The 14,719-nt window shown below is 40.0% G+C and overlaps 1 protein-coding gene across 2 annotated transcripts in view; it reads left to right on the top strand.

The window, feature by feature from the left end:
• Positions 1 to 14,719, top strand: part of LOC118804658 (calpain-1 catalytic subunit-like) — a 41,031-nt gene that overhangs the window by 11,669 nt on the left and 14,643 nt on the right. For both annotated transcript variants that reach the window (XM_036565228.1, XM_036565229.1), the window contains 5 exons: positions 1,220 to 1,289; positions 10,352 to 10,470; positions 10,672 to 10,805; positions 12,825 to 12,993; positions 14,565 to 14,648. In XM_036565228.1, the coding sequence (XP_036421121.1) occupies positions 1,220 to 1,289; positions 10,352 to 10,470; positions 10,672 to 10,805; positions 12,825 to 12,993; positions 14,565 to 14,648 (576 nt within the window). The remainder of the gene's footprint in view (positions 1 to 1,219; positions 1,290 to 10,351; positions 10,471 to 10,671; positions 10,806 to 12,824; positions 12,994 to 14,564; positions 14,649 to 14,719) is intronic.

Below are 14,719 nucleotides of genomic sequence, written 5' to 3'. Positions count from 1 at the left end.
ATTAGTCTAAGCCTAACATGGACACCAGGGCGCTTCTGGGTACTCTTTTACCACCTTAAAGGAGCCGCTTGACTCGATCAGCTGCATAAGACAACGTTTTCAGGGTTTGTGCGTGCAAAAAGCAGTGGGCTGGCACCATAGATATACATACCTAGATGGGTCCAGGCAGGCGCGTCAACGGCACCGCTATTTTGGGGTGATCAACATCGCTGCTGGACTGCATTCAGTACCATTACAGAGCAGCAATTTAAGCAAGATACTGTCCAGAATTACACTATTTCAAGAATATTACACTCAGAAAGTGGGATTGGATTATATAACGGAGGGAACGCAGTGATCCACACTCATGTTTGTGAGATGCGTATTGTTCGTGTGATGTTCATGTAGATATGGTCGTGTGTGCTCTGCAGTGCTGAGAATGATCCACCACCCAAATAGTACCTGCTCTGTGAGGGTCCATGGGGGCCCTGACCACTGAAGAACAGGGTAAAAGGGGGCTAACAAAGTATGCAGAGAAACAGATGGACTACAGTCTGTAACTGTAGAACTACAAAGTGCACCTATATAGTAAGTGGAGCTGATAAAATGGACAATGAGCGCAGAAACAAGGAGGTGGTCATAATGTTATGCCTGATCGGTGAATGATCAGATCAATCGAGACGGATGTTAATATGGATATGAGGCCCCCTAGTGGCCGCTCTGCTGGCAGAATGGAAATTGACTCAGTTCATTTTTTTTTATTATTGTATTGCATAAAATGTTTCCCGCCAGTATCTCTGTTATCAGATTAGTTATGACTTTCGGCTCTCTGTGTGTGAAATGTTGCGACCAATGAGGGGTGATTTCACTCCCTACTGTGAAAACAGTTCACACCTCTCCATAAAGATGGCCATGCCAAGATAAAATGGACAACTGCAGCTTTCTTTCTATCAAAAACCTGTGCATGACTGCCACAGTAAAAATATCAGGTCAGATCAGGGTGCAATGAGGTGAAGAATGAAGGAATCAGCATTGAAGAAGCATTGATGACAAGTACCATTGATGCCAGTACTGGTCCTGCAGTACAGCTACACTGCACACTTGAGTGTTTCCTCAGCTTTAACTCTGTTTATTCTATCATCACTTTATTATGAAGCTTTCAAGAATAGAACAGTTTGTGTTGATTCTATGTTGACTGTAACGGTGCTGATCTCCATCTTGGTGTGGTTGTCATTCACAGGAGCTCACAGAGGGTCCTCAGTTCATAGTTGGTGGAGCCACACGGACAGACATCTGCCAGGGAGCTCTGGGTGAGTGTTCATCAACTCGCTCTGTTTTCCACAGCGTGCTTCAAACCACACGCTGCTGCTTTACACCCACTTTTTCGGTACCAAGGTTTAGGCCAACAGGTTTGAGACTGTAGAGTGTCGGTCTCAATTTCAGTCAGAATTCTTGAACACTTAAAGTCATGGGTGACATTTGAGGGGGGGCTGGGGGTGGGGTGGGGGCATCTGTCCTAGCTAAAATGTTCTTCCACTCACTTTAATTATGGAATATTGACATTTGTCAGAACTATCTACTATGTATACAGCCTGATCTCCGTGATACTAGGGGGCAGTCTGCGTTCTGATGCGCCAAGTTTTCGTTTTATATATATATATATATACAATTATCGCAATATAACTTTTCCTCGATAGAGCGATAAGACATGTTCGATAAATTTTAGATATAATACACCGCTCTCACACTCCCACGTTCTAGCGAAAGCCTTGGTGGCGTTTTCTACTGCAAGGAAAGCGACACTACTCTGCTGTCGCCAGGAGAGGGCGCACTTCCAAGTTTTTCGACATGATTAGAGAGGGAGGGGGCGATGATTAAGAGGAGTCTTTAGCCACGGCTGAAACGCGGCGTTATACAGTCCCTGTTTGAGCGGAGCGACCGGTGATTTGTTCTCCTGTGACTGAGTGTGAGTGACGAGGTCAGTGGTGTAACTGTACTGACCTACAGGAGCTCACTTCTTTCTGTACATCCTAACCAGCTTTAGCAGAGTTAAATCACAATCACAATCCTCACAACTAAAGCACTGTTGCAGCGCTCAGACAGTCATATTCAAGGATTAGTGCATTCACAAGCAACGAAAGTGAAACTAAGAAGTGAGTTCATGTGAGTTACAGCCCTGATTTAAACGAAAGTAAACTGAGGAAGCTGTGAGTCATTGGAGAGTGAGAGAACGCTAGCTTCCCAGACTAGCTGTTTTTAGCAGCTGGCTAACTTGAAGCAGCGCCTCGTCACTCACACAGCACAGCGAATCGATGTTACTGTAGATCAAACACAACACAAAAGCACCACTTTCAGTTTAAATGTACCTAAAAAGAGGACTCTGTTTGTCTGGTGTTAGATATTTTGCAGAAATCCAGTCATCGCTAGCTGGTGTCTGAATACTGTGATGTCATTTGTAACGGGATAGCCTAGCACTGGTCACCAGACAGCTAAAAATAATCCATTTTCTTTCTTTGTGACTATTATCAAATTATGACTATTACAAAAATTGCGGCCATGCTTTTCCAGCTGGTAAAAACAGCTCACCAGACTCTTTCTCCCACTCTCCCATGACAGATTGGTGAAATGTTCCACTGTTTGGCGAGTGTTTGTCGTGTTCCGACCATAAAGGATAGTTTAAAACAGCAATTAACCACAAAATCAGCCTTCAAACTTGTAAGAAATAATGATGTGACATTTATGGCGGTATGTATCGATATCGAACGATATGAATTTTGTTTATCGTGATAACATTTTTGGCCATATCGCCCAGCTAACATATAAGCAATAGAACACGACTTACGTCAGGGGCCAAGCCATCTCAGTCAACTATAAGGATATATATATATATATATATATGCACAACGGTTCCGGCCACACAAGCTGATTGGTTGAGAAGCGTTCTGAGCTTTCGAATCGTTTTTCACTCCGCTGAGACGCCGTTGCTAAGCAACGACTTTGACAGCTGTAGGAGACGCTCAAGCCATTTAAGGGTGCCATTACTTTTTCACATAGGTCCAGGTAGGGCTGAACAGCATTTTCTGTTTATTTAGGTTATTCAAGTGTGAAAAAAATGCAAAATTAGAAGAAATTGGGAAGGGGGCAAATACTGTTTCGCAGAACTGTGCATTTTTTATATTCTAAAACACAAAGGTGTTTTAGAATATGTGTATGTTTGGGCCTCAGTATCATTCACACCTACAGTCCTTAAATGGTACTTTACCGGGATGCACATGTTCACATTTGCTATAAAAATCCAATTAAATATGATGTGACATCCTCTGCATAAAAGGCCAACAGCTCCTTTTTCAAATCATGTACAAAATACACTTTTTAAACATTTTTCTCACTTAAAAATTGAGAGTCTCAATTCCAAGATCACTGTTCTAGAATTCTGAAGTTCAGGAATATATCAGATCAACAAATTCTAGAATTCTTCAATTCAGGGATTTTTCAAGTCAACAAGTTCCAGAATTCTTGAGTTTGGGAATATTTTAGATCAAATTCTAAAAATCTTGAATTTAGGGACATTTTGAAACAAGTTCTAGAAATCTTGAATTCTGGAGTACTTCAACTCAACAAGATCTAGAAATCTTGAGTTCTGGAGTACTTCGTCAACAAGTTCTAGAAATCTTGAGCTATGAAGTACTTCAAGTCAACATGTTCTAGAAATTATGAGTTCTGGAGTACTTCAGGTCAACGAGTTCTAGAAATCTTGAGTTCTGGAGTACTTCAGGTCAACAAGTTCTAGAAATCTTGATTTCTGGAGTACTTCAGGTCAACAAGTTCTAGAAATCTTGATTTCTGGAGTACTTTGCAGGTCAACAAGTTCTAGAAATCTTGAGGTCTGAAGTACTTCAAGTCAACATGTTCTGGAAATGATAAGTTCTGGAGTACTTCAGGTCAACAAGTTCTAGAAATCTTGAGTTCTGGAGTACTTCAGGTCAACAAGTTCTAGAAATCTTGAGTTCTGGAGTACTTTGCAAGTCAACAGGTTCTAGAAATCTTGAGGTCTGAAGTACTTCCTCAACAAGTTCTATACATTCTGAGTTCTGGAGTACTTTGCAAGTCAACAGGTTCTAGAAATCTTGAGGTCTGAAGTACTTCCTCAACAAGTTCTATACATTCTGAGTTCTGGAGTACTTCAAGTCAGCCTTTTCTAGGATTTAAGCTACATTCACCTGACCTGCAGTTGCACCTGGAAGGCGCGCTACATTTTGGCCTTTGCTGCAGAGCTGTACAGGACACACTGAAGGGTGGAGCGGAACCCTTGATATCTAAATGTATCTGAGCTTTTCTCAAAAGCATTTTTGGGTTGAGCAAGTCATGTCATCCATTTTGCAAGTACAGGTGGAGCTGATTCGCCTCACTGTGCGAGTCACAGCAATAAAAATTACAACAAAGCGTGGGACGGCCTGTGTGGTACTGGTTGGCAGGCAACCAGGCCAGCGGTGTTTACAGCAGAGCCTGAGAGGAACGCAGGTGACGGCACGTCAAGAGTTAACATAATGATCAGCCCTGGACTGGGATAAAAGCCTCAACCGTCAATCTGAGTCATAAATACCAGACAGAAACTTGGGCATTAAGATGGTTTACGGGTTGAGAAATATGGCTGCTCTTGCTTATATTACCAGTGTTTGCCATTTTTTAGCATATTGGCTAATAGCCAGTGCGACTAGGGCATTTTGTTGATGCGCGTCTGGGGAAAAGAGTGACTATAGAGTGCTTCAAACACTCTTTTGTGACCTTAAAGGTGGTCAGATTCGACCCGCAGCGCGAAAAAAGCTGTGGATGAAAGTGCAAAACTTCTAAGAATGTTGTGTGAGTGGGAGAGAAAGAGAGAGAGAATGGCAGAGGCATGGTGTGTGTGTGTGTGTGTGTGTGTGTGTATTTCCTGGGGGTGAGGTGGGGTGTGTAAAACCCGCTGCCTGAGCAATGAGTCACAGACGGAGTGGTTAAGCACAAGAGAGTTCTGGGAAATCTGGCCGTGCGCCATCACTCTCATTATGTATGTGTTTATATGGCTCAGACAGTTTGTGTTTGTGAAACAGGGTGGAGGAGGAGGATCTGATCGCGACTGCGCTGTAATCGCTCCACACTTCGCTGGGAGTTTTAGTAAACCTGCCTTTTTGGGAGAGAAGTGTGAGAGGGACAAGATGGAGCTAATAGGAATGATCGCTCTGTTATTGTTATGCCCGCTCTCTGTTTCTCTACCTCGCTCTTACACAAACCTCCCTCTCTCGTCCAGCCCTCTGCTGGTGCTCTGAGGTACTGCGGTTGGTGTGTCAGCAGTTTGTGGTTTGAAATGGCAAGATAAGACTAGAAAGTGCATTTGAAAGAAAAAGGCGTGAGGTGAATATCTCTGAATGGTGTAGGGCTCATGTGAATTAATCAACTCATAATTGCATAACTGGCATAAATGTGGCCCGTAAATGTTTAGAGCTGTAGTAATAAAATGTTTGGCAAACTGTTCACCAAGAGCTAAATCAGCTTCGTGGAAACAAACGTGGTGCTTTGCTTAAGCCCACCCATATGTTTGAGCCACAGTGAGTAAGAAGAAGTAGCTAAGTGATTTATCGCTGCTGTCGGAAGAAAACCTCATATTTCTATTTTTGTTGTTCTTCAGTTTTTGACATTATTTGAAAATGCCTGTTGTCCTTTACATTGTGTGTAAATTTCATGATGAATGGACCAAAAGAAACGGCCCAAAAATGAAAGTCTGGTTCCATTGACTTGCATTAAAGGTGAAGTAGGTTTTTTCCTTCTCCTGTAAAGATGCGAGTTTTTTTCTGGCAGCAGTGATAAATAGAGCCTTTCGTAAAAGATGTTTTCTGCCGCTGCACTCCACATTTTATATTTGTACACAAACAGTGCACATGGGGTTAAAGTCAAAATTCTCAGATTTTAATAAGGGGTATTTTTATGCATTTTAGTATTATTTACAGCCCCCCTACCTTTAAGGAGCTTTGTTGCATATTAATGCAGTGACTGTTTGAAATCATTATATATTATTTAGTGTTTTACAAATAAAACTAGAAACGTATGAATAGTTGCGCAGCTTAAATGGTTCCCACTTCCTGCTAGGTTGCTAGGTGGTTGCTATGGTATCCAAGGTGGTTGCTAAGGTGTTGCTAGGTGGTTGCTGAATGTAGCACAGGTGGTTGCTATGGTGTTGCAAGGGATTTGATATTGTATCCCAGGTGGTTGCTAGGTGGTTGCCTTGGTATCCAAGGTGGTTGCTATGCTGTTGCTAGGTGGTTGGTGGTTTCTATGGTGTTGCAAGGGGTTTAGTATTGTATCCTAAGTGGTTGCTAGGCGGTTGCAATGGTGTTCCAGGCGGTTGCAATGGTGTTCCAGGTGGTCGCTTAGGTGTTGCTAGGTGGATGCTCTGGTATCAATAGTAGTTGCTAAGGTAATGCTAGGTGGTTGCCATCGTATCCAGGGTGGTTGCTAAGGTGTTGCTAGGCGGTTGCTATGGTTTCAGAGGTAGTTGCTAAGGTGTTGCTAGGTGATTGCCTTGGTATCCAAGGTGGTTGTTAAGGTATTGGTAGGTGGTTGCTGCGGTAGCACAGGTGGTTGCTATGGTGTTGCAAGGGCTTTGGTATTGTATCCCAGGTGGTTCCTAGGCAGTTGCTATGGTGTTCCAGGTGGTTGCTAAGGTGTTGCTAGGTGGTTGCCATTGTATCCGAGGTGGTTGTTACAGTGTTGCTATGGTGTTGCAAGGGCTTTGGTATTGTATCCCAGGTGGTTCCTAGGTGGTTGCTATGGTATCCCACGTGGTTGCAAGGGGACTGCTAGGCGGTTGCTGTGGTGTTCCAGGCAGTTGCTATAGTGTGCCAGGTGGCTGCTAAGGTGTTGCTAGGTGGTTGCTATGGTATCAAAGGTAGTTGCTAAGGTGTTGCTAGGTGGTTGCTGTGGTATCTGAGGTGGTTGCTACGGTGTTGCTACGCAGTTGCTGTGGGATCCAGTGTGGCTGCTAAATTGTTGCTAGGCAGTTGCTGTGGTGTATGAGTTGTTACTTAAGTCATTCATAGGGAGCTGCTAAGCGGTAGCTACATGTTGTTGAAAATGAATGGGAGTCTGTGAGGAAGAAGGGATGAAAAAACGCCACATAGAGGAGTGCAGGTCAGTGTGACTGTGGATTAAAGCTGTCTGAAATAAAATAAACAGTAATAAAGGTCATAGTAATGATTTTGATATTCATTTATTAAATGAAGCTGATGGTTTAGCTGCGTGGCTCAGCTGCTGCCTGCCTAATGCAGCTGCCTGTGCTAGTTACAGAGCTTTTACTACAGTGTCCCTGTGATTGAAGCCTCTCTCCTTCAGCTTATTAATAACAGCAGGGTGTCACCGGCACTTCTGCATGACTCATTCTTGAAAACAACAATAGGCCTATGTGCTTTTTTTGACAAGCCCCATAGAGAATCACTGAAATAAACACACAACATGCTTTTAGGGTTGCTTGGGAATTTAACGCCCTCTGGTGGAATTAGAAAACGTTGACACTGGTTAAATAGTACATGTGTAAAATAGGGCAAAATGAATATATTTGAATATATTTTAATATTTGACAAACATAGGGGAATTAAGAAAATGTGATCATAATAAAAATGCATTTTTTAAATATCTATAAAAAAGGCCTGTTTGAATATTTGACATGCAGGAAAAATTTATATGTGAGACACCAGTAAAGCTTTAGTGGTGGGGACTGCACTTTTGAATTTCCCCTGCTTTTTTGGTCTCTGAAGACGAGTGTGTTTCCGCAGGTAAACAGATCTGATACTCTTTTCGTATGACGTACATATCTCACGTATAACGGGCAAACTGAAAGCTCTTCTTCTGTAGAATTGCCTAAGGGCCATTAAGCCGTCGCTGTTCCAGGGAATCTCTTTGAAGACTTTTCACCACAGAACGCAGAACAGATTTCCCCTCTGGGACCATGAACTGAAGTGTTTATTTTATGTCAGTCAGTGAGTTTCAGATGGGCTGATAAAGGCAGAGGTGGTGATGATAAAGGCAGAGGTGGTGAGAGCCCTGATCTTATCTCTGAGAGCAGAACGTGGTTTTGTCATTGCCTGGTCTGAGTTTGGCAGCATTTCAAATGACAAATATATATATATATATATATATATAATGTGTGTGTATATCTATACACTAATTTCATATTGGTATTGTATTTCTCGTTTTTCAGTTTTTGACATAATTTCAAAATAGCTGTTGATCTTTATATCGTCTGTTAATTTTGTGATAAATGGACCAAAACAAATGACTCAAAATGAATAAAAAAAAGTCTGGTTCCATTGACTAACATTAAAAGTATATGTATGTATCATATATGTATATATGATTTTCTTTATAATATGTTAATTTTATACACACACACACACACACACACACATATATATATATATATTTACCATTAAACATTTTCTTACAATTTTGCCAAAAACGGTAGAACTTTTTTATTAAAAGATTTCTGAAACTTGCTCAACAGCAGCGAATAAAAGTAAGAGTTTGTGTCGTGTACAAATCAAACCAGATTTAGGAAATGAAGATCATAAAAAACAAATAAACTCAGCAACCTTCCTGACGCCTCCATGGCCGCTCACTGAGGGTGTGGAGGCCTGTGTGACTGAATTATTGTTTTCGTACATTAGATTCTGTGTGGGTCTTTGTGTTTTTGTGTATTACTGTGTCTGATGACTTGCCTAATGGCTACAGACGCTAAGGCAAATGGTGCCAGTGAGCATAATGGATGGAGTAGACTGAGAGGGCTTATTGTGTTACTGACAGAGCTCAGTGATGGTTTCCTGTCCTTCATCCTGCTCCTGTAGCTTCTAGTTATCCAAAATAGTAACATTCAGTACTGATGCCAAAGTCACAGACCAACATTCACTGTTTAAATTTCCAGTCAAAACATCTATTAAGTAGAAATTATTAACTTTTTCTAGAGATGTTTATGAGGAGATTAGATATAAGATAAGCCACTTGTGTAAAGAAGGTGGAAAAAAACAGGAAGAGTTTCCAAATATACAAATAAATGACTGAAAGATACAGAAAAAATGGGGCTCCTAACAACCACCTGGAAGACCTGGTAGTCACCAAAACTGCCCCATCAGATAAACAGCACTTAAAGCTCCTTCAGATCTGAAAACATCCTCAGGTGTTTCTGTCCATCCTTCCACTGTGAGAAGACGACTCAGCGCTGTGGGTCTGAAAGGATGTGTAGCTGATCAATAAGAACCTCACTGAGAAAAGGAGACGGACACATCAAACAAAGAAGCTGAACGATGGACTGACCACCCCAGAGTCCAGACCTCAACACCACTGAATGTGTTTGATCACTTCAGAAAATGATCAACCAGCTTCTAGGACTGAACTTTGGAGGCGTGTCTGCAGATTCTTTGAGGAACTAAGAGCATGTCTTCAGAAAAGAATACAAGCTAATACAGAAAACACTAAATTACTACATCATATTTAGTTGGTAAGTCTTGTGTGCAGTTTCCAGTCATATATATCGTCACTGTCCAAAGAAAAGTTCACAGGAGAGAGCAAAAACACTTTTACCTTTCAATGTAAGTTAATAAAAAGAGGTTTTATTCTAAATTATTTTGGCGCATTTCTATTTGTCCAATCATCATGAAATTTTCACACACCATAAAGAACAGCTGGTAAATGAAATGTAGAAAAAAAAATGACAAAAATGGAGATACATGGTTTTCTTTGGGCAGCGAGGATATATTTTCGGATTCTGATGGGGAATGAACTTGTATTGAATGGCCATTTTGACTGGAAACTAAATGAAGGGTGCATTTGTATGCGAGTCATTCTATGGAAACAACCATTTTTGTGTCCCTAGCGTTTACAGATTTATTACACTTGAATAACATTGGAGTTGCAATTTATTTATATTTTAAAATAAACAATGTTATTTTAACAATTACACCTTCTTGAGCCTCAATTTAGCCATATTGGTTTTTACATCAGTTATCTAGAATTCCAAGCACCACAGAAGAGCTCGTCCTCACAGTCATGTGTAAAGGCTGAGGACATATTCTGAAATAAAAAACATTTTTCTGCTATTTTAACTACAGTAAGTTGTTGTCCCCAGGAGTCGTGTCAGTGGTGTTACTGCGTAACAAAAAATCTCTTATTTTGAAATAAAAATCATACTGATGACATCACTTGACTTCCTTCTACCTGTTTAGTGAAGATCAGTGACTCTTCTCTGGGAGTCGTCTTCAAATGCATCCGGAAATTTAGAGGTATTTTTTTGAACATTTATTTACAGAGTAAATCAGCATAATTCTCATCTTCTGCTTCTCTCTCTCAGGTGACTGCTGGTTGTTGGCTGCTATAGCATCTCTCACTCTGAATGAGAAGCTCCTCCACAGAGTGGTGCCTCACGGTCAGAGCTTTACAGACGACTATGCCGGCATCTTCCACTTCCAGGTACTTGCGCTGAAACTGGTGGTGTAATGATTCATTCATTTCTGAATGAATCAGTTATAATTCCTCCTGATGTGATTACATTGATCAAAAGTAAGGGGGAATAAATAATCATTTGCACTAAATTTCCACCCAAAACTGGGATGAAAAAATGTGACAGGATTTCCTTTAATGTTTTCTAAATTCTTTGTTGTTTGTATATAGTTCTGGCAGTTTGGCGAGTGGGTGGACGTGGTCATTGACGACAGGCTGCCAGTGAAGGACGGGGAGCTGATGTTTGTGCACTCGGCCGAGGGGAGCGAGTTCTGGAGCGCCCTGCTGGAGAAGGCCTACGCTAAGTGAGTGAGAGAGTGTGTGGTACATTTACATTTACAGCATTTAGCAGATGCTCTTATCTAGAGCGTCTTGCCCAAGGACGCTTATTGGTATAGTGTAGGGTGGCGCCCAGGCAGGGCATTGAACCTCCGTCTACAGTGTAGAAGGCAGAGGTGTTACCCACTACACTATACCAACCACTGGTTGATGGTATAAAGAAAAAGGGAAAGAAAGAAAAAAAAATAGTAGTGAAGACATCAAAACTGCTTAAGAATAATATAATACGAAGAATCAGTAAAGTTGGCTTTCTGTCAGGTAGGGCTGTTTAGACCCACCCAACTTCAGAAGACAGCTGGTTTGGTTTAAATGTGTGATTGAGGACCTACATTACGATAATCAATTTTTAAACAAGGTACACATAATTAAGATGATGAAATAATTGTAGTTCCAACTTAAAATTTAACTAAAGTTCTAAATGAAACGTGCCTCTTGTGGGTGGGGGATATTTATCAAGAAATACACTGCAAAAACGGTATCTTGGGAAATTAAATGATCTTAAATCTAGTCAATATATGATATTTTTCATTTTGAGATTTTGTGACTTTATTACAAGATTATTTACAGTTAATATTTGGGTATTAACCTCAGTACTTGTCGATGCTAGACACTATATTTAACCTAGAAGTTATTTTCAAGTGTTGTAAGGGTCTTTGGGTTAAAAAAAGGTACAGTAATATAATACAGTACAATACAATAATATAAAACACTTTGAAATCTGACGAATCTTTTTGAATCACCCTGTGTTTCAAACGTGACAACTGTTCTCACTCCCAGTGTTGTGTATGAAATGTGTTAGGCAACAATGGCTACTGTTACAACAAACCTGCATCAAAATAAGAAGGCTTTTTTTAAAGAATCAAAGATATATATATTGTTGTTTTCTGTAGGCCTTTGTAGACACCCTGTCAGAGACCCCCAGTTTTTACCAGAATTTATCGCTTCACATCATTTCAATATCTAGATCTAGTCTTATCATTTTATGTCAAATAATGCTTCCCTAATTCACAGGTTTTAAATAATTAGTAGAAAAGACGGGAGCTCTAAAAGAAGTTAATAATTAAAATTTAAGACATTACCCTGCGTTCACACCGACAGCGACTTTTCGCCTCTTGACGCCCAAAACGCTGGTCGCTCATTGCCTGTGGGCGTTTCTGAACTCGAGCTGACCGTGGTTGCCATGGTTTCACTGACACTAAACATAAATCAGATGCGTTCCCACTAAAAATAAAAATCCTGGTGAGAAATCGCTTGTGTGCTTATTGTTATTTGATCTCTGTGTCTGTGCGGTCAGTATGTGAGGAAAACGCTATTTGGTCTTCTTACTGTCTATTTGCGGTGAAAGCACCGCCGCCATTATTCCACCTGTAGTAAGAACAATTATCTAGGAAACAAAAATAGAGCGTACCGTTTCACAGTGGTGGAGATAAAGCGCGTATTACGCTGCTCAGTGCTCAATTCCTGTTGGTAATTGCCAAATCGCTTTGCTCCTTATTTGCATAAAGTTAAATTCCGCTCAACTTTGTTGCGTCGCTGACTCCGCCCTCTTTGCCACTAACGTTCGCTCCGCCTCCTGTCACTGGAAATCGCCAGCTCTCATTAAAAAGCTGCCGGTGTGAATTTAGGGTTAGAATTTAAGAATGATGAACAGTGAAATGAGCTGTATGACATCAGGAATAATGTTAACATTCAGAATTCTTCATTTCAAGGCACATAACTTGACAAAACACTTCAAAATGATTCACAAAGACAGTATTTATGTATTATTATTTAGTAACTTTTGGTTACTCACATATTGCTTCCAATATATTCAGTGTTTAAAATCCTTTTGAGGTCTAGTTTGTAATAGAATATTATTGTATATGCAGTAACCAAAAATATCAATATACAGATGATTCCGAACATTTGAATGTTTGTGTTTTTCATCTCTTACCTTCTCTTATCTTTGGGCTGCGTAAATAAATCATGTTTATACATGTTTCCAGACTTAATGGATCATACGAGGCCCTGTCTGGAGGCTCCACCACTGAGGGCTTTGAAGACTTCACGGGTGGAGTGGCCGAGATGTATGAGCTGCGCAAGGCTCCCAGGGACCTGCATCGCATCATCGCCAAAGCTCTGGAGAGAGGCTCGCTGTTGGGCTGCTCCATCGATGTGAGTCCCTACAGCAAGAACAAGCTTAGAGCCAATGTGGGGATAAGGAGAGAGAAAAGAGATGGAAACGTGGAAATGGACTAAAGTCCAGAAAAAAATGGTCTTTAAGGCGGATGTTATTAGGCAAGATAAGACAACTTACTTATATAGTACATCTCCTACGCAAAGGCAGTTCAGTGAGCTTTAAATGAAAAAGCAAAAGAAACATCAAAGAAAATAATAAGACTTACACCGATCAGGCATAACATTAGGACTGACAAGGTGGGAGTGTCTAATAGAGTGGACAGTGAGTGGACACAGTGTAATAGCTGTAAAAATGGTGCATCACATACCTAAAAAAAAAGTAGTAGCTAATCTTGAATTAGTTGAACTTTGAAGTCTGAATTTTGTTTATGGTTGTAACGTTGACTCGATCGTAATGTCAGTGATCTGTAGCATTATAGAGCAGCTGCTAGGCCAAAGCCTTTCTTGGGTCTGAATCAAGAATCTGAATGGACTGTAATTAAGAAATATTATTATTATTATGGCAATAATACAAATGTGCACAGAAAGGTTTTCCTTGTGTTTCGACAGTTAGGAATAATCATGAAACCATTAAGATTGAAATAGCACATTGTGGAATTATGCAGTGACAAAAAACAACTGAAATCTGTTATAGTTTAGGATAAAACTTGATTATTAAGTTTCACGTGTGCTGAGCAGTTGTTTACTGTGGAGTTTGGACTAGTTTTTAATTTTTTTTTAAAACACTGCCATTTAAAAATCTCTTATTCAATAATATTTGTTGAAGATACATGTATACTCTGATTATAATATGATGGTACTACTCCATAACTTCATAGGTGTCAGCTAATTGGTAGCAATTTGTAAAAATGAATAAATGTTAGTTGTGGCCAGAATGATGAACAGAGCTGTAGCCGATCCCTTAATGACTGAGAAAGCTGAATAACATGAAGAATTAAGTTCTAATAGAATTAGTAATCAAAAGGCAAAGCTTGGGGCAGATAACAGGATCAAAAATTATTATGAATAATATTATAGTAAGTTATTTATCATTAAATAACTTCTTAAACTTGAAATGTTGAATAAAAAAATCCCTAAATACCTTCTGGTGTCTTGCTTAGTACTTCAGTCAATACTTTATTTTGGTTTTAATATTGTGAAAATTGGGCGGTCGAGTAAATTTGCGCATAGGCGATCAACATTTGTGTTTGTCTTAAAAATACATTTCCAGCATTTAGGATTAGGCATTAAGCTTTGGGTCCAAAATATCTTTAAGATATTGAAAATAATACACTCAATCAAGTGTGTCCAAACTTTTAAGTGCTCCTGTTTTTGTGCAGCACCTTTCATACATAGAAATACAGCTTAATAAGCTCAATAACCTGATATTACATACTAACATATTCAGCAAAACATGATCATATTATTGCGCTGCCAAACGCCACAGTTCATTTGATGTCACTGTCACACAGTTATGTACTGTAGTGTGTGTTATGAGTTACAGGTACCTTAACTGTTTTGTAAAGAGAACAACTTGACAAGTGTGTGTTTATGTTTTACCTTCACAGATTACTAGTGCCTTTGACATGGAAGCGATCACTTTCAAGAAGTTGGTGAAAGGCCACGCCTACTCCGTTACAGGTCTCACGGAGGTCAGTCTGCACTTTCAGTGCAAATGTTTTTTCGTGAACTAGAAAGTTTTTTATGTAAAAGTTTTTATTTA

The sequence above is a fragment of the Colossoma macropomum genome, unplaced genomic scaffold (assembly GCF_904425465.1).
Source record: "Colossoma macropomum unplaced genomic scaffold, Colossoma_macropomum, whole genome shotgun sequence".
NCBI lineage: Eukaryota > Metazoa > Chordata > Actinopteri > Characiformes > Serrasalmidae > Colossoma > Colossoma macropomum.
Note: the sequence above shows the minus strand (reverse complement) of the source record. Positions and strands in the feature narration are given on the sequence as shown.